This window comes from Cyrtonyx montezumae, unplaced genomic scaffold (assembly GCF_038088225.1).
Source record: "Cyrtonyx montezumae isolate F1298 unplaced genomic scaffold, pur_monq_1.0 scaffold_7, whole genome shotgun sequence".
Lineage (NCBI taxonomy): Eukaryota > Metazoa > Chordata > Aves > Galliformes > Odontophoridae > Cyrtonyx > Cyrtonyx montezumae.
The window spans coordinates 25,053,511-25,077,495 of NW_027072078.1; the positions used below are offsets into that span (position 1 = coordinate 25,053,511).

The 23,985-nt window shown below is 44.4% G+C and overlaps 1 protein-coding gene across 2 annotated transcripts in view; it reads left to right on the top strand.

Annotated features, from left to right (window-relative positions):
- GLI2 (GLI family zinc finger 2) overlaps window positions 1-23,985 on the top strand; it is a 175,420-nt gene that overhangs the window by 38,291 nt on the left and 113,144 nt on the right. For both annotated transcript variants that reach the window (XM_065751149.1, XM_065751151.1), the window contains exon 2: window positions 9,824-9,986. In XM_065751149.1, coding sequence (XP_065607221.1) covers window positions 9,854-9,986 — 133 coding nt within the window. In that variant the 5' untranslated portion in view covers window positions 9,824-9,853. The remainder of the gene's footprint in view (window positions 1-9,823; window positions 9,987-23,985) is intronic.

Consider the following 23,985-nt stretch of genomic DNA (forward strand, 5'->3'; position numbering starts at 1 on the left):
GTCAGAGAGCATCAATTATCAAATTTCTGTTGGCTACATGTGTGTGTTAATAACACCAGTAAGTTATCCCACGAACACCTGTCTTTAAGCTCACACTCATTTTTGTTGTGGATTGCACGGAAGTCTGCAGTTTCCATCTTTCTGCTTGAAGCCTCAGGGTCATGTTCCATTGGCAGCCAATTCAGGGTTAGACAGAGAGACGTTATAACCTTCCAGATTTTCCTTGGACAGACACATGCTGCTTTAGCTGCTCTGATACCAGCAGCCTCCATTAGAACTTGTCACTTACTATTTGCCCACCACAAACTTCAAATCATCTTCAGTCAGTGTTTCACAAAACACAGTCTTCATTTTAATCATTTTCCCCATGTATGGCCTTGTATGTGTGGCCTTACATGTGGTTGCTTTAAAACAGATAATCTTTGTATCCAGCCCATCTGGTGATAGAGAAACTAGGCATTGGTACAAAGCGATCATCTTTATTTGCTGCATCTGCAGTCGTTTGTCACTGACAAACTTCATCACTCTGTATTTGTTTCCAGTTGCTGGTACACGCAGTGAATCTGACTGATCACATGAACGTTACCACCAGATTCAGCAGTACTGCTCAGAACTAATTGGTGTATTAAATGGACTATTCCACTTCTTGTTTATTACTTGAGTTCGCAACATTAGAGTCTACACAATTAAAGAATCTCTTCTCTTTGAGTCCCTTGGTACCTTGATTAATTTTAATCTTGACATCTTGATTTCTGGCTAAATGAGCGCTCATTTTCACCCCTGTCTTTTGTCATTAGCTTAATACCCTCCTGAATACTGTAGCTTGTCTCCTGAAAGACTTATTCCCTTGCACTGAAATGATAACCAGCCATGCTGTACACTCATTTTTCTGTGTAGAAGACGGACTTACACTGCTGAAAATAGAGACACTGCCTTTCATACTTAGCTGATAATTTCTGGGATTGCAAAGAACACTTTAACCTGTGTCGCAGCCTGCAGAAATGAATGCTGTTGACATTCAGAGTATTCATTTCATTTGCCTTCTTTTCAGTGACTCTTGGTGGTTTCAGAATCTTTCTTCACTGATGCACTCGGTCTGCTTGTGGACTGTGCTGCGTTGCAGTTCATGGGTATGTCCCATATAGTCCTTCTCCATCCTACTGATTTGGATGGTCAGTATTTTGACAGTCTGGGAGTCGGCAGATGCCAGTGATTAGTTCCTTGTTATTTGTGAAGTTGGTCCAGATCACCTCCAGAGGTCCCATCTGACCCCAAATATTCCATGGTTCTGTCAGAAACTCTTCTTCCAGCCCCATCTGGAGCAGTTTTCTCTCTTCTCCAGTTTATGAACTGCCAACCATTTTATGTGGTCTGCATCCTGCCTTCAGCAGGCAACCGTAGTCTCATAAAGACAATATGTGTTTCTACCCAGCATGGAATAGCAGCTTTTGTGGTGTGTGTGTTCAGTAGAGGAAAACGAGCCAATTGAAGTGTTGCTTTTTTGTTTTTAATTACATTCTTGTTTCCTTCCCAGGCTTCTATCTTCTACACACTTACACATGTGCCTCTGGAGGAAAGATTCAATAGACTGATGAAGTTAACTGGAATGTATAAAAATAAACTAAACTTTTGTAATGTAGTGTGTTCTGCAAGAACCCAGTTGCTATATTGTTGCTGTAACAGGGATCCTATAGGGATCTAGGGATAATACTATATAGGGATTCTCTAGGGTTATAGGGATTTTTGCAGCAGTGCAGTCCTTCATCTTTCATTCCTCAAAGCAGAGGATTTACATTCCTTGAGCCAAATGATAAGTTTTCTTACATAGGCTTTGGAGACTGTTCAGTGTCATCTAGATGGACTAGTTACTACAGGACATCATTACTCATCCTATCTGTACAAAAAGGAACCCATTATACTTCACTGCGTATGGTTTGTATTCAGGGTTTCGTTCATGAGAGCTGAAAGTGTCTAAACTGCTGTAGCATGGAGAAGATTCTTTTTCAGTCAATACCAGCCAATAGAATATTCATTTCCACCTTCTCAAAAGCTTGCCCTAATCTCTCTGATTTCAAGGCTCTTTTTCTCCTGGCCAGACCTCCTGCATCAGCCCTCACCTGCTCTGTGCAACCTGCACTGACATCTCCGTTTGGAATCAGACTTGCTGTTCCACTTTAACATGCGCAGTTTATTTTTCTTTATGTCTCTTACTCATGGACCTGCTGAAAAGTCAATAGGTTAATTATTACCGATTTGGAATTATAGACTAATTTTGTTGTAAAGAGCATAACTGCTGCTTTTAGTGCAGTCTGTGTTCAGCTGCTACCCACCTAGGTAAACCTGCCAGGCACCGTAGATGTTTTATCTGACATGTTAGCTATTAACAGTTTCTGCTCTTGTTAGAGCATGAAGTCTTGATCAGGTTCTTCCTGTTCATTCGTCTTCCTGTTTCTTGTTTTTTTTTCCCTCATACTCCTTTTGTGTAAAGGATTCCTAAAATTAGAACAATACTTTTTTGTTAAGTACTTGCACACACACATATGGAATATTTGTCTTTTTTTTCCCTTCTTTTCTGAGGGGGAAAATAATTCTGCGGAAAACAACAGAAAATTCCATTACAGGAAATTAAAACTTCTTAGGATTTACATCAAAAAAACATACTTAGACAACTCCTTTGCCAAAATTCTCCCTCCGTTACAACAAGGCAAACAAAAGAAAACTCAAGTGAAGACTCATAGACTAATTGTTATGGTGACACATCACTTTTGAACAGTTTTTGTTTACCTGGTGGCATCCTCCCATATTTTTGTGGCAAGTTAACACAGAGTCTGAATCCAGGAGTGTCTTGATTATCTTCTTTGACAGTTTTTCACAGGTTGGAATTTGTGTAATAAAAATTTCTCATGATAAGACAAGTAGGATTGGCTTAGAAAAAGTATGACTTTGTTTTCCTGTTCCACCACAAAAGATTCTTCCCTCCAGCCCCTACTCCTCCATCTTCTCAGTTCTTCCAAAGTAAGAAACAAAGATAACTTTTGAAAGAGAAAGGAGAGTGGTGTACCCCAGCCTGCATGTCTCAGCATGGACCAATGCCGAATATGCGTCTGGTTTTGAGCTTTTATGTCTGCTCCTATGTTTTGATGATGTATTATAGTTGTTTTTAACCCAGCATCTAAAAGATAATGTCTGTTAAAGGCTCCAAGGTTGGCAGCTTGAAAATCTGCTTGAAGTGGGGAAATGATTCAAGTTTATCTGATACTTTATAAATCGGCCTTATTTGTAAGGAAACAGCAACATTAAAGCGACAGTGTTCATGAAAAATACCAAATCAGCAGATTAAACCCAAAGAAGTGTGAGTTCCTTTATTCTATGCCGTATCCTATCCAGTAACCACAGCCTGTAAAGTAGATGGCTTTAGTAAGGGGAAAAACACTTGAATTTCAATTCTGTGGCCTCACTGTTGGCATCTGGTGCCCCGTGAGTGTCCTAGGATAACCTGGCCTCTGGCTGTCGTTCCTGAAAAGCACAAGGCTCCTGTAGGTCCTATGCCACCTCTGCCAGCCCCATGCAGGATCTGTGTTGCAGGGCACTGGGTGACATAGTGCAGGCCCCTGCTTTGCACCCTTACCTGCCAATGACTGCTTGGTGTCTGGTTGCTTCTGGAAAGCCTCCAGGAAGCACCCAGCTAGGGAATGCTAACTCTGGAGCAGGTAGCTGAATACCTCCATTCCTTGCAGATGGTGATCTTTTCTGACTACTGCCAAAAACTCTGCTGACCTTGTCTGATACAAGTGGACAGTCACTGCGGTCAGTGCAAGAAGAAACAGCAGCTGAGGCTTGTTCTCAGGTGTATCTCAGATTGCTTCCCATCACACACCTGGCACCTTGTGAAGTAGGGCATCTTTGCATCTCGTTGGAGATGGAGCTCACCAACAGGCTGCGTTCCTCAGAGCTCTGTGCAGAGTACAGCTCTTTTAACAAATGCACTTTTATTTCTCCACTTTGCTTCCTTGCAGGTTCTCTGAATATTTTCTGCTTCTCTTCCTTCTGTGCTGTGCCTCCCTTCCATGCTAGATCCCACGTCTTGATGTGCCTTTGTCTCCCATGGTAGCATCTCTTTTTGCAGTCACTTTCACGTGCTACTCTTTTCTGTCTTTGTCCACAGGATTTGCCAACGCCCGTCCTTCAGTTCACTCATTTTCTTCTGTAAATTGTTTCCTACTCTAGTCTAAGGTAATCCTTCCTTCACCTTCTTCTTCTCTATCTCCCATGCTTGTCTCCATCTTAGAATCATAGAATCATTTCATTTGGAAGGGATCCCTAATGGTTGTCTGATCCAACGTCTAATGCAGTGAACACAGACACCTACAGCTTGATCAGGTTCTCAGAACCTGGTCCAGCCTGATTTTGAATGCCTTCAGGGATGAGGCATCCACCACCACTCTGGGCAACCTGTTCCTTTAGGAAGCCCTTTCTCATTCTGAATCCCACAGTCATCTGTGGCAACATCTCTCCTCCCTTTATATCTCCTTCCCATTGTGCGTTTCCCATGCCTCACCTACTGTCTTTACCTCAGTAGGCAGTTGTGCTCAGTGGAGCCTGGAACATCCCCTGATGTTCTGGAATTGGTTGGAGGTGATATTCAGAGGTGATTGTGTTTCAGAGAAATGCTGCCAAGAGCCAGGCAGTCTCAGCTGCACCCTGACCCCTCACAGCAAGGCAGGAGTGCTCCTTCCCCATGCTTTTGCTTTGCTGTTGCCATATGGAAAAGACAGATGGTGTTGATCAGGAAGTTCATCTCGAAGCATATCTGTTTCATGCCGTACGTGTAAGATTTGTTCATTAAACTTAGAACTCTCATTTAAAGCCAATTAACAGAGTGATTTGAAGAGACTTGTTGTTTTTGAAGTTCAAAAGAGATGCTAAGTCTCTGATTTCAGTCTTTGTACATTCCAGAGCCTGTATAACTATTGCAGTGTTGCCAGCTCTCTTGGTTGTGTTTGTTGGGTTTTTTTTTTCTGTCACACAGCCCCCAAGCCCGCCCCCCCACCTCCCAACACCCCTTTCCCCACAGACACTTTCTGGGGTAATGTGATTTTTGCCATGGGCTGGAACAACTTGGTGAAGCCTTATGAGCTACCAGCTGTCTGTCTGGTTTTAGCCCTCCATTTGGAGGAGGACTGGCAGAACTTGTCTTTCTATTCCCTTTACTGAAAGCTCCTTCCTTTCTTCCTTCTCATATTGCTCTCCTCTAAGTAGGAGCTGGGGAAGGAGGTAGAAAAAGGGAAGCCCTGAGCTGCACTGTGCCGTCTTAATACCACTTCTGTCAACATCTTTGCTTCCTTTGTACCCTCCCCACAGCATCTCCCTGAAGGGGTGAGGATCCACCACAAAAGCCTTCCAAGTTTGGAAGAAGCATGGAATCACAGCATGGCTGGGGGTGGAAGAGACCTCAAAAATCATCCAGCTCCAACCCCCTGCCAAGGGCACTGGTGTCAACCACTAAATCAGGCACCAGCTCACACTGCCCAGGGCTCCATCCAGCCTGCCCTTGAACTCTTCTAGCCATGGGGCAGCCACAATGGCTGCAGCAGGGGCTTCCAAGCAGACAGCTATTGTTTTACACATTTCCCTTCCCCTCTATCACACAGCATTGATTTCCAGGTGTTACCGACCCCAAAACTGATGAGTTCTGAATTAACATCTACTCTACTTCTACCTGAGATTGCTGTTCTGTGAACACTTTGCAGATCCTTCAGCAGCAGGCAGCATGTTCGGATTGTCCCAGCACTGACGAGAGGCATGTGGACAGAGAAAATTTTCTGCAGTAATTTGAAGCTGTTGCTGATATAAAAGAAAATAGAGGGGTCAGGTTTTGCTCTGGTATAGAGCCTATGACTTCACTGGGTTAACTGCTGCTACTTCCGTGTAACTGAGAACATAATTTGGCTCAAACCCCGGGAGACTGAAAAGGATCACAGCAGCCACTGTATTAAGGCAGTGTTCAAAACGGTCGGCTTGTGCTGAATTTCATAAGCGGATCATGTATTCGGAAGGCTTTAGCTCTAGAACACAGTCCCCTGCAGAAGAAGAGCTGGTGGGACCATCTCTTTGTTTATCCTAACTAAAAAGCTTCTAGGAGAAGCTGCCAAATGCTGCATTGTGTCAGTGTGAGGTTGGCAGGCAGAACCTGCAGGTGGCTCAAGATCAGGGCTTGGTGGGGCTGTCCCAGCTGCCATGGGTTGCACTAGGAGCATCAGCAGTGGGGCTCTGACCCAGCTGTGCGGTGCTGGACAGGGTGCTGGGGTCAGCAGTGGGCACACCCTGACCCTGTTCTTCTGTGGTGGTGGTGATGAGGGCCAGCCTTGCACTGGTGCCTCATTTTTGAGGAGATACGGCTAAAATCAGTGGTTGCTATTGACGGAAAAGCCCTCTGGGGGAATTGTCTGCTTTCTGCTCTGTCCAGGGGAGGAAATGGGGGGTTCCTGCTGAAAGAAGAATCTCAAAGAAGGAAGTGTCTTATCCAGAAAATGATGTAAAGGGTTGGGGGGATGTGTGCATATGTCTTACAAGGATCTGTTTATTCCCAGAGTTGCTAGCAGTCCTTTTCAGGCTGATGCCCTCCAAGAGATGGGCATTTTGGGACAGCACTTTTGACTATTGCCCAAGCGCTTAGCGGGAGGGATTGTTTTATTAGGAAAGTTTATGGCTCCTGGTTTTCCCTCAAAGGCCAATGTGACTTTGTTGTTTTTAATTCTGCTGGGATTTCTCCCTTTTAATATACAACACAGCTGTTAAAATAGCTGGGGTTGTCCAGGGCAAATCATATAGCACTTTCCTTGTTCAGATCTCAGACGGCTGCCTTTCTAGTGTCGCTGCAGAATTATATTACAGGGCATATGAATAGTGCTGGTATTAGTGTCAAAATCAATTACCCAACCCTCCTCCTGCAGAGAAAGCTACAAACCTTAGGAACAATCTGAGTAATCCATTTTGGGTTTCTAATTCTGAGTAATGACGGAGGGCAGGGACTTGCACTTGAATAAGTGCACAGGGTCTTTCTCCATACAGTCACTCCTAAATGCATGCTCTTTACAGGAAAATGCAGGCTCCCTGTGAAACCTTTTTTCATGCCAAATGTCTCACTGCTAAGATTAATCTGTCATTGAATTTATAAGTTCTGTGCAGCACAGAGCAGCGAGAAAAGTTTAGCACTGAACAGAAAGCAAACTGTACGTTGCTTAAAAAATGCATGCCGTGCTCCTGGATGGTGTGGATTGAGTGCCTCCATCCATGTATCTTCTTGTTCCAGTAATAAAAATACTTCCATCCAGCTGGGGGATGTTCATGTCCCCTGGGTTGGGCCAGCCAGCTCTGGTATGGACAGCTGTTGGAGGAGAGCAGCTTCTGGTCACTGCTGCCCGGGGGGAAGGCTCCAAAAGTGGGAGCCTCCGGCCAGCCCTGCCCTGAGTGCCTTCACACAACAAAAATAATTACAGGCTTATTATCCCAAATCCTAGGAGATTAGAGTTGGTGATTTTTTTTCCTTTTTTTTTCTTTTTCTTTTTTTTCTGCTAATCTAGTATTAGAGAAGGATTTACCTGTTTAATACAGCCATTTATTTGAATCACACAATTCTACTTTTTTATTTTTTTTTTTAAATTCTGAATTCATTTGACAAGAAAGCATACAGCTACAGATGCCAGACTTTTAGACCTGGGCCTGATCTCGTGTCAGATTTGGGTTGGATGAATGACACATCTGAAAAGCTGGATCCTTACTGAGGTGTCTATGGCAGGGTGTTCGAGATGCCACTTAAGGCTTCTATCTGGAAAAGATAACATGGCTCTGATCTGCACGCTTCGCTGGAGAGCAATTTCTGTTTCCAGTTTCCCCCAAGGAAGCCTCCCATGGGGTCAGGGCAGCCTGGGGGTGTGAGGGTGAGTGGCTGGGTTCAAACGGGAGCGCAAAGCCCTGAAAGCAGGGACTAAGAAGAAACAGGTGGGGGCTCGTAAGGCAGCCTCTGAGGTTTGTTTGCTTAACGAACAGAAGCCCAGGCTGTCAGACCTAGGTCAAATGCTCTTCCAGTTTGAGTGTATTTATTTCATACGTGATCTGTAACCCAACCTGGTTTCTGGATTAAACGGCTGTAGCGTCCTGGCCCCCTTGTTTGCCACCAAGCCCAGCACATGCCAGGACAGGACCTCAGGGCCACCTCAGTGCTCACTGGGGCATCACTAAAGCCTGTAACTGTGTGAGTGTCATCATTTCCAGTGTCAGCTTTGCTGTTTACAGTTGCAAATGGTGACCGCAGAGCCATCACTTAGTGGTGCCATCAGCGGGGGCTGTGCCTACAAGGCTCCTGTGCTCACCATCCTGCTGGAGTGCTGGTGCTGGAGGGATGCCATCAGGAATGGCAGTGCATTCATGGAATGGCCAGTGTGCTATTGCAGCTGGTAAGTAGAGGAGGAATGAGTTTAGCAAGGCTGGTCTTGAGCAGCAGAGAAACTCAGAGGGCGATGAACAGTGGGGGAATCTGGGAGAACAGGGCTGTGTGCCGCCTCTGCTAAGCTAGGGAGGGTTGGAGCTTAGAGCTTGGTAGTAAGGAACAACGATAGCAGCACCTTGTTTGTTTGGCATTTTTTCCCCCTATGGGAAAGTGAGTTAATACAATGGCAGTAAAGTTACCTGTGTGCAAAAAGAGTTCTCTGGTTTCCTAGCATCTTTTGTCTGGTCCATGTAGCTCCAGTAAGAAAACAGCTCAGATGCTCCGGAGTATCTCAGGAGCTGAAAGATTTGCATTCCAGTATTTGCATCCGAAAAATTGTAGGTCTGCATTATAAATAGAAAGGAAAGGAGGAATTAGCGGTGGATTTTCCCAGGCCCAGCCTGAGGCCAGGAGTGCCAGGCAGCTGTGGGTTCTGTGAAAATTGGAGTCAACTGAAAGCACTGGAAATAAAACAAGTTATAATGAGGGCAGTGAAAGCATTTGTATGGCTGCCCATTTCATAGAAACCCCAGTTATGTGGAATTCAGGATGCACATATTGTATTTTCTTTTGGAGAGAAGTTTGAGACATGAACAAATGATCAAGCCAGCCAGAGCTTGAGAGCAGTTGTTTTTTTTAAATGTTTCTTGTGCTTGGATACTTTCTGTTTTGTGGAGCTTTCACCTGTGCTTAATTTGTCATTTGTAATAGGGTAAAGCTGCAGCTGATTTTCCCCTAGTCAGGAAAGAAGAATCTCATTGGGAGGGGGAGGAATTAATGCTTGCTGGTCCTAACCACCCCTCATCTTCTCCAGACCTGCTGTGGTTTGCCCCTAATTACCACTGAAAAGCTGGGGGCATAAGTTCAGAACTAAGATACAGAATAAACACCTTTTGGGAAAACAAACAAACCCAACTTTGTATGTATTTTTATCTGCATTAACACTACTGGAAACGTTTTAACTGGCTCCTTTTTTTGGTTATGCTCGGTCTTGTACAAGACGGATAAATCAGTTCTGCTCATGCTAAGCTCCAGCAGCTCACCTGTCCCTCAATTGTGGAAAGCCTTTTAGACCCATGTGCCCACAACTAAAAGAGGTAAAAATATGTGTTAGTCTTGATCCCTTCAGGGGTTCAGCTGCTTGAAGCCACTCGTACCCTTGTGGGGCTGAGTCCTTGTTGGCGGTGTCTGGCTGCTGTATTGGCTGTGTCTCTGCAGATAGGAACCCTGCTGCTTGCAGGTTACTTTTCAGCTCTGCTACTTTTTTATTTTATTTATTTATTTTTGGTCTGTTTTGTGAGTGACCAGAATCTGGCTTTGTTCTGTGTCCCGCAGGGTTGCTGAGCTGGAAGATGAACGTCTAAGATGGAAACTTCTGCTTCAACTGCTGCTGGGAAAAAAGAAGGAAAAGGTGTGGTTCTGGAGGGGGATGGCTTTACGGAGACAGGGAAGAAACCCACTCCTTTAGCAGCTGCAGGAACAGCAGTGGCACAAGGAGGTACTTTATGTTTTCCACACTTTGAAAGCAGCAGGGGTGTTTTTCATTAGACTGTAAGAATTTAATAAGTGCAGTGGCATCTGTCCTCCTGTGAACATGCTGAGTTTATTGGGGTTCTTGGCCATTGGAGGTCGTGGGAGGGAGAAGCAGTGTCACCACGTGGTATTGGGACGTCACTGCCCTGTCACCACTGCTCGTGCACTGTCCTGTGGCTGGGTGGTGGGATGTGCCCCTCAGAGAGCACATCACCATGTGCTGCATGGTAGAGGGTCCCGGTGTCAGCTGTTCCTCCGTGGAGGGGTTAAAGCATGGCTGACCTGGTTATCAGGGTTTGGGAGGGTGTTGTGCTCTGGTTGTGATCCTGCTAATGAGTTAAACAGACTGTGTCGTCTTCATCTGTCACTGCTGAGATTTCACAGTTAGGGAGGAATTTGGGTCCTACCTCTGTGCAAGGGCTTCAGAGATAAAGACCCTTCCATCTGTGCTGTTCCTGTTACATTAGAAAGAATTTAGGTTCTGGCTCTTTTTTCCATCAGTATTTCTGGTGAGGCTGTGATCTTGCTGGTGTTGGAGTCCATTGGGAAGCTCTCGTGTATGGTTTCAGGCTCAGTTTTGGTGGGTGTGATGGTGATGTTTTGGGAGCATGCAGACTTGGAGCAGGCAAGATTCTGCCCCACAAAGCCACATCTCTTGCTGACACACATGTGCATGGAGCCAGCTGTTCTGCAGGGTGGTGCCAGGGCCCTTCCTGGTGGCTCCTGTTGTGGGAGGGCTGTGCCCGGTGGGGACCAGGACAGGGTGTCTTTTCTGTACAGGGCTCAAGGAGACAGAAGGGGCTGCACCAACTTGGATGTGACAAGGGACATCCCAGCTGTGTAAACTTTGCAGGCAGCTTTTTGGTTGTTGTTTAAAATATACTTTATTACTACCCAGATTCTACTCCAAAATGAAGCCTTCTCCACCCCTTCCTTCACCACTCGGTGGTTTCTCAGGAGAGCAGAACAATTCCTCTGCAGCCTCCTCTGTCTCTTGCAAAGCTCATCTGGACAGTTCGTGTTTTGTGTTGGCAGATCCTGGCCCAGAATGCTTAAATCCTTGTCTCTCCTTTCTACTCAACACCTTTGTTATCCAGTTTTCATTTCCACTTTAACCTGGGAAGACTCAGTTGTACAGAATGAGGAAGCAGCTGTTCTACATTCTATCACATCAGTTCACAACTTCCATAAACTTCGATAGCTAAAGGAAAGTGTTTCTTTAGAGTGTGCTAAAACTCAAAACCCACATATTGTCGAATAAACACCTTCTTCCCATCTGACGTGTGCACTGGGAGTGCCTCTGCCAATGATGCAGCCCCTGCCATGTTCCCAGAGAAGGGATGGAAATCAAGGTCCCCCCAGCTTGGAGTGTCTATTAGCCTGATTAGTACCCCAGGGATTGGTTTGTTTCTCAAGCATCCAGTTTTCTGTGTCACATTAGCAGTGTGCTCTTTGGAAAGAATGATTTACAGGCTCAATATTTCGCCTTTTATTAAGAGGAAGTGAAGAAGTGAGCGGAGGATTGTTTGAAGATGTCAGGAGAAGCATGATGAAAGCATTGTGTAATGAGATGTAAAGAGCGAAATCTATATCACGCTGGGAAGAGAAGTGCTAATAAATGACCTGGAGTGGCCAGCAGTGAAGTAGCTGGTGATGGGCTCCAGGCGCCAGGCTCTGCAGGTAGTACACGTGTGCTGGGGCTTGGGGGCTTCTCTCTGAACTCTGCCCAGTGGTAACACTTGCTCCTGAAAGGGCACAGTGCTGTGCTTCTACGTAGGGAAATTAATCCAACGTCTTCTAACATCAGTTAACTGCAAGAAGTGATGTAGCAGATAATAACAAAAAGGCTGTGTAGCAGTGCTTGCATAGTATTCATACTAATATAACATATCTGCTTCACTAAACTAGTGTAATTACTCACAACAGGCCGAGAATATACATATTTATGCTTATATCCTTATAGAAGAAAGCAAACGAGGCATGGAGATTAATTACGTTGTTCTGCACAGGGAAGGAACTGCAGCAGACAGGCTTTAAAGGGAGGGCCACCAAGCTCCCCACCCTGCTTCACGGACATACCAGCATGTCTTTATTCCCCTCCAATATGAACTCTTGATTTTATTTATTGTAGAGGTTTTACTCTTTGTACTACCACGTGAGAAAGTGGCAGCAAAGCTCAGTACATGCTGCCGATCACCAAGCTGTGCTCTGGAGGCAAGGAGACATAATTTGCAACACATTTCTCCTTTCTTCTACTGAGTCACACAGATGGAGTGCCAGCATGGCATGTTTCTCTGATCACAGGGCTTTCTTTTTTTTCCCTTGTAGAAATGAATAGATTTATAAGGGTTTGTTTACAATTAAGGTAATTGAAGCAATAAACTAAGCGTTACTTAGATAATTGAAGAATAGCTTTTTAATTATATTATTATTTATACTATATTCTTGCACTGTAATAATATGTCCAGTCTCCATTAGCAGTTCTCTTGCTTAAGATATTTGTCCCAAATGTTTGCAGCCTTGAACAAATTAAGTTATATCTGTAGGAAAAGAAATCAGCACTGTTGACGCTGTCAGTGGAGAACAGCCCTTTCACGCTTACAACCCGTGTTGTATTTTTAGTGTCCTAAAGGTATCATTTATGAGTCCTTTGCATTTTTTTTACGTAGTATCTCATTGATCAGTTCAGAAACTGGCCTCGCATAGAGGGCATAAGGAATTTTCTATTTTTCTACAAATCATGCCAGCCAAGGAGACAACGCTTTTCTGTTTCAGCATGTGTACGTGTTTGAGTGACTGAGATGGAAGCTTGTGTAATGACAACATGTGGGGGTGATAGACAGTCCAATCTGCAAAAGAGCCTCTCACTTTTGGTGCCTCCAGTTCTGGAAGGGCAACTCAAGGCACGTCGCGTTTAGAAAACACTTGAGCTGACTGCAGAAGTGCATACTGCTCTGATGGGGAAAGAGGTCTTGGAGCAGAGCAGCTCATGAGTGAGAGCAGGTTGGGTCCTCCAGGCCAACGCCACAATAACACTGGTGCACATGAGGGAGCCCAGGTGTGTGGGTCCAGGTGAAACTGAAATGAGCCACTCGTCCAAAGGCGAAGATATTTAGGAAGATGAGTTTCTCACTTTGTAATAAAAATTAAATACAAATTCTCCTAAATGCTAAGTGTCTGACTTTAACAAGACCCAGAATGCACCTTTCCCTCTCCACCCCACCCTCAACATGACACAAACAGTGAGTTCCCAAATTGATGGTGTTTATGTTTGAAACATTTTTCTGATGTCTGGCTCTGTCAAGACTAATTTTAGCATTTCTAAAGCTGGGTAAAAATACAGCCTCATTACTTTGATGTCAGAGCATAGTTTACTATTAGTATATTCTGGGGTTTATCATTTTAGTCATGTTTAACACGGCTGCAGCAGGCATGCACTATTAAATCTGGTTTATTTTACATTCCTGTCCGAGGTTATTTATTTGGAACAATTTCCTCTCTATCAAAAGACACTGCTAATGCTGAGTTTTAATGTGTTATTTACACACAAAATAACCTATTTACAACTCGGTATCTGCCGCGGGGAGAATGAATGGGGCAGTGCTCCCTTCATCCTGTTGTATCTGAGTTTAACAATCTGGATTGCTAATAGAACCATTTATCATGGGGCGGTAATTTATTTTATGTTAGCTGCACAGGTCTCCCTGCCTCTGATCTATGGAAATACTTTGTATGTAATGAAGTTCAACAAGTCATTTGGTGTAAACATGGGGAAACCAAGCTCCAGAACCAGTAAGACTGGCTGCACTTTCTTCCAAGAGGTAACGGCTCTCCTCTGATATTAAGGCCTCAGTTGAAATACAGCTCATCGCCCCACGTGTGCTGTGAGGGCAGAGCGTTGGGCTTTTCTGTGCTGGATCAGAGGTTGGGACAGAGTCTGGTCACTTGATTTATGGGCTGGCGGGAATGCTTAGCACTGCAAAAGCAACACACTCAGCCCTTTCATAGGCAGAGAAGGGCAGGGGGCACCTCCCATCACTCTCCAGAGGTCTTCTGTAAGCAAGCCCGAGTGGCGCTGGCAGGGAGACCTTGTGCAGTTCAGCTTGTCTCAGTGCTGGATTATGGGAAGACCATGTAAATGAGGAGGAGGAAATGCCAGCGTCCCAGCAGACCTCACTGCACTGAAAAAATATATAGTTTGTGTGGCCCGAGACTCAGACAAATTAGAAGGAGAACAGCCCCTATGAGGTCATCTCCTCCATCCACCAGGAGGGGAAGGGATCTCCAAAGTATGTTTTTTGTTCTGTTACTCACATTTTCCAGGAAAAGGGATATAACCAGCATAAGCACATTCTTAGTTTCCCTGCCCTGTATTGCTTTGCTTTGTGCAACTTAAAAACGCCCGGGTTGGCTGCAGGAGGAAAGGGGCAAATGGTCAAACAGGATGATGGGAAAATACAATCATTTAGACTGCAAATCGTGCCTGACAGCTCCTGCCTCCATTCTGTACCTACTACACGTAGGCAGTGGCTCCCACCTGGGGTGGAATTCAGTGCAAAACTGATGTAAGAGTGATAGCAACTGAGAATTGTATTTTTTTTCTGAACACTTCTGTCAGTCTTAAATAAGAGTAATTTCACTGGGTCTCAGAGTGGGCTTTCTTGTCACCATGAGCCCCCTGGCTGACCAGATTCCCTCTTGTGTGACCAGGTCTTTCTTGTGGACCCACTTGTTTCCCTTCAGAAAGCCCAGATGCTCACACGCTTGCATTGCTGATGCACTGATACCATTCCTCAGTTGCAGTCCATGAAGGGCTGTGACTAGGTGCAAGCTTTGTGGCACACTGGTCTCCTGAAATCTGCTCTTAGGGTAGCTTAGAAGAATCCATGTAGTAGTGATGGATGAAGTAGAACCCATGCCATACCATTTTTGTGCATGTTGGCATAGTGGGAGACCCCTTTAGGAGAAGAAGGTTGATTTCTTCAGTTACAAGTGGCAGAATTTTAGTAGTTAAAATTGCCATAAATCATGCCACAAAGCCACATTTTTAATTTTCCCTTTTCCAAACCTCTTAGCATTGACTCGCCATCAGTGATGCATCTTTGTTGAATAACCCTTCATTTAGTCAAGTGATTGGAGCCCTACTACTGTTCACTTGCTTTTTTACCTCACGGCAGAAATCCCTTTCCCAAAACCCTGCACCGGGTTTCTCTGTGTGGGCAGCCAGCCTTGTGGGCAAAGGTGCAGCCTCAGAGTGAATAGCCATCGGTGTTTGCAGACTCTGTAGTTCACATTGCATAGCACTCATGGAAGGAGCTTGAATCCGTATTGCTCTAGTATGTGATGATACAGCATTTTCACATCAACCAGCTTTTACTGATTGCATGCAGCTCTCCCAGATTGTCATACCAAGAGTTCCTGCTGTTTCAGGCCATTACATATGCTGAGATACTCCGAAGACAGAGCAATTTAATCTCACCCCTAGCCACGTTGCAGGATTGCACACCAGCTGCAGAAGCTTTTAGGAGTTAAAAATGGAAAAAAATATATTCTTCTGGTGCTGGTGATCCCAGCCACTAAGCACTTCTGTATATTTGTATGGGAACTGCCGAATCATGGCCTGAACCACTGATTGGTCACCTGAGGTGAGCACCGAGTCAGCCATGGGGCCACAGGTGGAGGTGATATACCTGTGTGAGTGGAAGGGGTGGAGCCTGGTTCCACCTCTCCCAAACCCCATATAAGGGCTGACCACCACCAGGAAAGGATCTCTTCTTGGAGATCCCTCCTACGTGGAGTCTACCGTGAGCCTTTGTCATCTTTAAGGTGAGCTATCTTCCTTTTTGTTTTATTTGTGTACCATCTATATATAGACCTATTCAATTATACCATTATCTGCACTATTTTTTTGAGTATCATCTTTGAGATTACTCACGTTACGATATTATGATCACTGTTAATAATAGTCATAAATATAATGACTTCTACTTTTCTATTGCTCTTTAAGATTCAAAAGCTCGTGGCAGGTGCTGATGTATTTTCATTTTCAGTTTAGACTTCAGTGAAGGGCCACTCACCAACTTAGGTTGGCTGCATAAATGTTAGATATCCTGTTTGGATTCCCTATATGTTCGTATGGAGTTAAGTCACGTTGAGGAAATGCCTGCTCTTTTCCCTTGAGGTCTTCATGCCTGACTTAGGGTGGCTAATACCAGATAGGCAAATCCAAGTCTTTAGGTCTTGGTCAAATTTGTACGGAGTAAAGTTAAAGCAAGGAACCAAGGTGGAAGATTAATGCTTTGAAGGTCCTCATTCACATTCATCAGCCCATAGCCATATGAGTGGGCTGAGAGCCCTGCCTGCCAGCTCTGAACCAAAAGTTCACCCCACGGCTTCCCAGTTTGGAGTCGGAGTCAGCCCCAGGTATCAGTGTAGCTGGAAGAGCAGCTTCCCATAGGTGCTCCAGCTTCACACCAGCATTGGCGTGGCAAGTGTTTGAACAGAAAGACAGGCAATTTGAAATCCCTGCTAAACAGACAAGGAAAAACCAGTAAATTCTAAAGGCTACAAAGGGCTCCTAAAAATAACCCGAGTGGATGAAAGTTATTAATGCAAAAGTAAATAATTATGTTAAGGGAAGCAACTAGATAGGCTGGTTGTGTAAATCACTTTAAGGAGAACAAGCCTTAGATAAAATCCATTCTTTTATCACACAGATTAAGTCTTCCTTTTGACGCTAAATAATTGATAGGGTTTGGCAGAGCGTTCCACAGCTGCCTCTGCAGAACAGTGGGACTGCTCCCGAGGTCAGATGAATGGCAGAGAAAAATGGTCCTAGAAATGCTGTGCATCCAATAGCAGCACTAAGATGCAGGGTTCATATTCCTCACACCTCCCAAAGAATTCTTCATGGCTTTGAGAAGACAGTGCACCTCAAAGTGGAAGGAGGACTCGGTATTTCTTGTCTTCCCCTTAAGCTGCATGATTTCATGTGCTGGTGAACGTGCACTGTTTTTTGCTTTTCTTAATAAGAGAACATGAGCTATTCTGTCTGGGTTCTTCTGTGACCTTGTTCAGCATGAGTAGTGCTTGAGTAGTTCAGCCTCTTGTGTATGAACATCCTGGTATGACAGGGAGATAACACTGTTCCCATGCTGCAGACAGGGAGCCAGGGAAGCAGGAAAGGATTTTCCAAGGCCAAGGTGTCTGTAGAGTGCTCAGAGGTTTCAGAAACATGTTGAGAATCAGTCATCTTTCAGACTTTGAAAGTTCATAGGTGGTGCACCTGTTCCATCCATGGTGATACTGAGAGCTGAGCTGGATGGCTGCGATGTGGTGTCCCCATAGCCTTCTTTTCTCCCAGCTAAATAAGTCCAAGTCAAGACTTTAAGTTGAGCTCAGTCATGGAGGAATTGGATTGATGTAGTCTTTTCTCACAAACTGGTCTAGGTTTATGTTAAGCTTGAGAGTTTTTGTGCATTTCAAACTAACCTATGCTGAGTGTTCTGTGACTCCTGTAGTTCTGTAGGTTCTGAGTTGAAATCAGGCAACTTTTGGTTGAAAGAAATGAATACATTTTTTCTCCTTTTTTAAAAATACTTCTTTCCTTCTGGAATCTCAGCTACTTTTGGAAATCTATTCCACTGAAAATGTTTCCACTTTTAAGTAAAATGTAAATAAGAGCAGGAACGAAGCAAGAAAAATATTTGTTTTCTGTCGCTAATATCTGATCTTTAAAACAGAATATTTGCAGGGATTGAACAGTACTTTTAGAGCCAGAAAGCTGTTGTTGTGTGGATCAGCTCCTGACAGTGACAGATTTTCAAAAAGAAATAATCACAACTTGCAACAGACGCATCCCTAAGTAAACAGTTAATGTTGATGTTTTAATAACTTTGCTTGTATTGATATAAAAACTCAGTGCCTGAGCATTCCTGAAAAGCATCCAACAGAGGAGATATCTGCCCGTAAGCCTTGGCCCCGTGTGCACTACTTTAGTGTAGTTGTTTAAAGCAGCACAGAGGTACTTCTGCACCAAATGAGTTGCTCCAGCCTTGCTCAGAAGTCTTGGGAAGCATTTTAGTTTTCCCTAAGTGACATTTTTTTGGGTGATACTTCTCTGATCTGCTTTTGTGCCTCGGTCTTCCCTTGTTTTCTGGCTGCTCTTAGTGGGGGTGGCCAGCTGCAGCTGGGGGGAACCAAGCAGCTGCCATTTGTGTGTGCTTACTAGAGTGACATTGGTGTTCTGTGTAAGTGCTTTCTTTGCCAGGTTGAGGTTAAGCTGAATCTTGTTTGTAGCAGTTTGCAGGTAGAGCTGATGATGTTTTTTCTGAGGCATTTATAGCCACACTTCAAAGGAAAAACAGAAACACAAAGGTGAGGACTTCAGGCATTGGCTTGCACGTCTCATTTTAATGAGAGAAATTATTATGTGTTGTGGGAAGCTGACCCGACTCCCAGAGGCTGCTTGTGTGAAGGTACCCAATTTTTTTGGTGACTCCCTATGGCGAAGGCACAGAGCTGAGCCTGGGGAAAATTAGTTTCAGTTCCTGATCCAGCCCCAAACTTCCTTCATGATTTTGGGAAAGCTGCTTGACTTCCTTCATTCCCCCGTTTACATAATGAACTTGCGTTGTTCTCTGGGCCTTGAGGCCCATCAGTCAGCATCTGGTTAGCATGTTTATGGCATCGGTCATACTGAAGCACTTAACAGGTCAGAATGCATGGAAGCTGCCATTCCCCCTCCCCCCTGCATGCAGGAAGGTGCTGCTGCCCCGGAGCGCGGCCTTACGGGGTCACCTCGTTCATATTTCTGAAGCGTCAACCTGCTGTTGTCAAAAGGGCTCAATAAAACAGATTTGCAGGGTTAGGGAAGATGAGGTTAAGTTCTCATGGCGAGGGCATTTTCAGTGTGTGTAGTGGAGAGACTGAGTGTATCCCAAGGAGTTAAGTTACATTGCCATCTGAAGCAAGAGAACTTTCCAAGCAGTCTAGTCTGAGAAACTCAGTTGGAGAACACAATGTCAATTACAGTTGTTTAAATCTTGTTTAGTGAAAAAAATATTTTATTTTATATTTTATTTTTTATTTTATTCAATTTAGTGGTGTTTTCTACATATGTGATCTCTGGGTGAGGTTCCATCAGTTTTTTTGCTGAGGTTCAAGTATTTGAACAGGCTTGGATGGACTGGGATGGATTTACAGAACTTGCAGAACTTTAGGATTTCGCCCTGACCCAATCAGTAAATCATTGTGGTTTTTCTTATCAAAGTCCTCTGTAAATTTGACTCTTAGGAAAGGTGTTGTTCTGTAGACCAGCTGATGGCAGAAGGAGAAAATCACTGACTTGGGATGACAGCTTCAGAGAAAAGCTGAGCTTCAGCTTTATTTCCCGTTAGCCTGCTGTGCACATGCACTCTAATACTGTATGTAGTCAGCTGCAGAGAGGCCGTCAACACTATTGTTTGATCTGGTGCAAGTTTTCCCCCTTGGAAAACTCCTGAGGAACCTTTGTGTGCTGTTACAAAGATGGCCTGAAAGCATCCAAGGTCCTGTAGTTCAAATGGTAGAGCAGTGACTCTTAAAATAGATACGAGCTGGCTGAATGTGGAAAAAATACTTGCACCTCTTTTCCTGAGCTCTGTGCATGCTGCACTTCTGTGAGCATGCTTAAGGGAGTGGGAGGCAAAAAGGAGTTTTGCACCCCTCTGTGCCTCTTTTAGTTTTCATTCCACTCAAAACAATGTCTTAGCAGCTGAAATAAGATCCAAGGCTATCTTTTGGCCATATAGAGTCACTGACACTTGAAACAGGCTGGATTTATATGTGGTTACTAAAAAATATATAGCAAAATGAAAGTCTCAGACACTGAGTTCATGTGCATTGCCCATTGTAAAGATAAGTAACGGCTGTTATAAGATCACTTAAATGGTTACCTTTGGGACATAAAAAGGATCTTTGAAGACAGTAAGTCTTAATACAGAAATGTTTACTCATAAAAAATACATTTGGAAGGGGGGAGGGGAACACATTTCCTATTAATGTGGTTTTTGCCTTTTATGGCAGGTTGTAGCAGGTCTTTAACCTCTGTAGCACTTGAGCAGGGACAGAAATGAGCTTTCTCTAAGTATCAGCCCAAAGGGCCTTTCCTCACTGCCAGTATCTGCAGTGTCTCTTGTAAAGATGGTTTTAGTTTATTCTTCCTTGCTGTGACCTAAGTGAAAAACTATTCCTTTCCAACTTCAAAACCCTCCGGTAGTTAAGAGGCAGAATAGAAATGTACTCCTGAATTTGATTCACTTAACCTTGTGTTTTGTGAGGTATAGGTGTGGTGGCCCAGTGCATGCACAGACACATGGGACTTTGAAGGCCACAGCAGAAATGGAAAATGAGAGTTTTGGCCTTTGAATGCTGTGGGTGTGGATACCAGGAAGGAAGGACAATATCTCATCAGATATGGAGGGTGCAGACACGCAATCCCAGTGCTGCCCATCAGCCCCTGTGTGCATATGAAGTGGTAGTAGCTCACAGTGAACTATGTAGTCCATGATATGCAGGGGTGGCCATGCCACTTGTGAGTTTTCTGGTAAATGTTCTGCAGGTAGTTTTGATATACTTTTTCTAGACAATTATCTTTTTCCTAAATAAAGCAGAAGGTGGTGTTACCAGCTTTTGATCAGTGTTCTGTGAACTTACAGCTAGAGGACATGACTTCTGCATAAAAATTTTGCAAAACTACTACCAGATGGGATAAGCCACAAGGTCACAGCAGTCTCAGAGCAGCAGAGAGAGGTTTAAAATTCTTTATGAAAACTGTTGTGGATTATGGTCAAAAGTTTTTACTTAGATAAGATGATTTATGTAGAAGCCAACGTAGTCTGGACCAGAGGTGCAAGAGGATCAATTTGTTGTGCAGAGGGATGGGAAGGCCTTTGACCAGCCATTGGCCACAGGTATAAGGAGCAAGAGTGTAACAGCAGGATTTCTGCCAGAAGACACCATTTTGTGGGCTCTTCAAGTGGAGATCTTGGCAGCAAAGGGAAAAGTCATGAAAATATTTGTGTTAGAGTTACATGCTCATAGAAGCTGAACAGAAATTGACTTGGTGCAGAAAAACACAACAGGTGGAGAAGACAGAAAAATCCCAGTTAGTTGTGAAGGTGTGGTTACCAAGCGGAGATGACTGGACTTCTGACAAAACTGTCCTCTAAGCCCACAGGCCAGTGCAGTAGTCTTTGTCACTGTTATTCCATGGCTTAATGTTCTTTCAAACAGTAATCTCTTAGGTAAGTTACAGAAATTAATTTTTGAGTCACTTATCGGCCTGTTTTGGTAATTGGTACAGCATGTTCTTGTCACATAATAAGACAGAAAACACATCAAACAGAAGAGGCAGAATTTCATTTAGGAAATTGGTATGATAATGACAGCAACAAGGTCTTGGCATGTTTCAGAGAGGCATCATCTGGCCTCTTCAGGTAGCAGATACAAGCACAGCTCTCACTTATATTCACCCAGTCAAGCATGAGGAGGTAACAGGTTCTCCTGGGAGGCTGGTATTTAATATCTGCTGGATGCTTGGCAGAGAATACTAACACAGATCCCAGGCTTAAGCTGCCCTGGGAATGTTGATGGTTGGTAGCAACATGCCTGGCCCTATGGTCACATCTTGCTTAGTGCCATGACAGAGCTGTCCAGATTTTCATCCCTTCCTATCTGGATCACAAAGTGATGGCTTGTTCAGATAACCCATTAGCAATCTTACTTGGCAATATGGAGGGTTTATGAAAGGTTGGTGAATAAAAGAAGGAGAGAGGCTGGTGTTGTGACTGGGGAGGTGGTGAGGCTGGTTGCCCTGGGCTTCCCTTGACCATCTTAGGCAGAACTGGAGATTCCACAGCACATCCTCAGGCCTGAAGTGGCAGAAGGGCTTCTATGAATCTCACTTTCTTATGAAAAAAAGAAAAAAAAAAAAAGACCCCTGTAAGAGTCTGTATAAATCAGAGCATTAAAACTGCCTGTGGCCATGATCAAATTATATGGTCCAAATCTATACAAAAGGAGTGGAATGGGTTCAGTCCAGTGCTAGCATCTTGCTGTATGCAGCGAGCAGGGCTGAGCAGAGGGGGCAGGGCAGCACTGGGCCTGTGGAACCAACGGGGAAACAATTTGCTGAGGTGGTTGAAGTATATGTTTCCAAAATGTGTTTGTGTCCGTAAGGGTTTTAAAGGAGGATGTCGTCTGCTTACTCGGTAACTTGTGTGTGGCCTGTGAGTGGTTTCAGATGCTCGGCCAAAACCAAATAATCTCTCCTTTTAGGAAATTCAAAAAGCATGCCTGCGTCCCAAAAAAGAAGGGAGATGTGAAGTAAGGTCCCATGCTTCTGCCATGGCACTGTGTGCAATCACTGCTCACCCACGGGGGGAGGGGGGGGACAGCTGCCCATACTGGTATAAATAGAGACCAGATATTGTGCTTTGGGTTTGGATTAGACCTGTTAGCAGATTGTTTTTAGCAGGAGAGAAGACTACTGGGTTATGTCATATATCTCCATAATTCAGCTGAATGTTGCAAAAATGCCCAAATTAGGGCATGGTGCTTACGAGAAGCAAAATAACAGAACTAGTGAACTTTCATAATGAGAAGAACTTGCAGATAAAGTTGAAATTTATGGAAGTGTAGGAGATGTTAAACTCTAGATTTTGGCTTCTTTTCTGGGTTGCCTGGCAAGTGTATAAATCTCTGCAGTATTTGGCTGATATCCTGGGGCTCTGCGCTGCCCTTCTTAAAAATGGTAGCTGCCTTCAGTATCAATTAAGGTCTGTGTTAGGGAAGAGTGGTGGAAGCAAAGGAAATGAGGGAGAGGCTGCACACGCTCAGCCCAGAGCCAGCGGGGTCTCCGTGTCTGCACAGCAGCTGTGCGGGACCAGCCAGAAGGTGCACAGGGCTCATCGACTGGGGCAATGACTAATTCTCCAAGGAAGCTAGAAGCAGTAGCAGGTTTAGGCACAAACTACTGCCAATGAAGGAAAAGGCACCGAGAAATTTAATAACCTGTTATATTTATGTAGCATATCTCACCCTCAAAGTGTTTTGCGAACTTAATGATGTGCAAACTACGCACGCATGTCTCCTTTCATCTGCCACCGACTGCAGCGGCCTTCGGTGCAAAGGCTGTTGATGGCTGTTTTGCAGCATCACAGCAGTGTCAGGCAGTAAGTGGGAAACACTGTGACTGACTGAATTGGGAGCAGGAGACTTTACACAGGCAAAACTTCGCCTGTGGGTGAGACAGAAGGACTGGAAATGGTTGTGTTGGCAAAAGGCGTGGGAAGCAATATCCAGGCTGACCTTGAATGTCTGCAGGGATGGGGTATCCACTACCTCTTCCAGAACGGAAGCCCAGTATATCCAGGTGTGATAGTTTTCAATGTCATCCTCCCTGTAAGAGTTTTGGTGTGCCATCTAATCCCCCAACTTAATGAGTTCTGCAGGGATGCACCACGATAGCTAAAGATCATTTACCTGAATTGCTTTTTAATTTCTGGAATGGAAAGCTGCTTGTGCAGCAGGATAATTACATTATAATTTACAGCAATCCAAAATCAATAAATTTAGTTATATTGGGATAGAGAAGGAGGGTGAACCTCCCCTTCCCCCCTAGCCATTAAATTACTTCACACTCTGTACTTGATGTTCCAAGAACTCGACAATAAACTCGGGGGGATGGGAGGGCCAAGAGGAGAGCCGCTGCCTTCCCAAGACTGGTCAGTAAATCAGCATTACACAGCAAAGCAAGCTGTGTGCTTGGAGGAGCGCAAGTATAGTGGATAATGTTCTCTTTTTTTTTTTATTTCAGCTCAGGAAAACTAAAGGAGAGAAAACGCTCTGTACTTTCCAGGCTCTTACCCCATTAGGGAAAAGCCAGTGACCCTCTACCATCTGAAACCTTAAACTGGAATGTC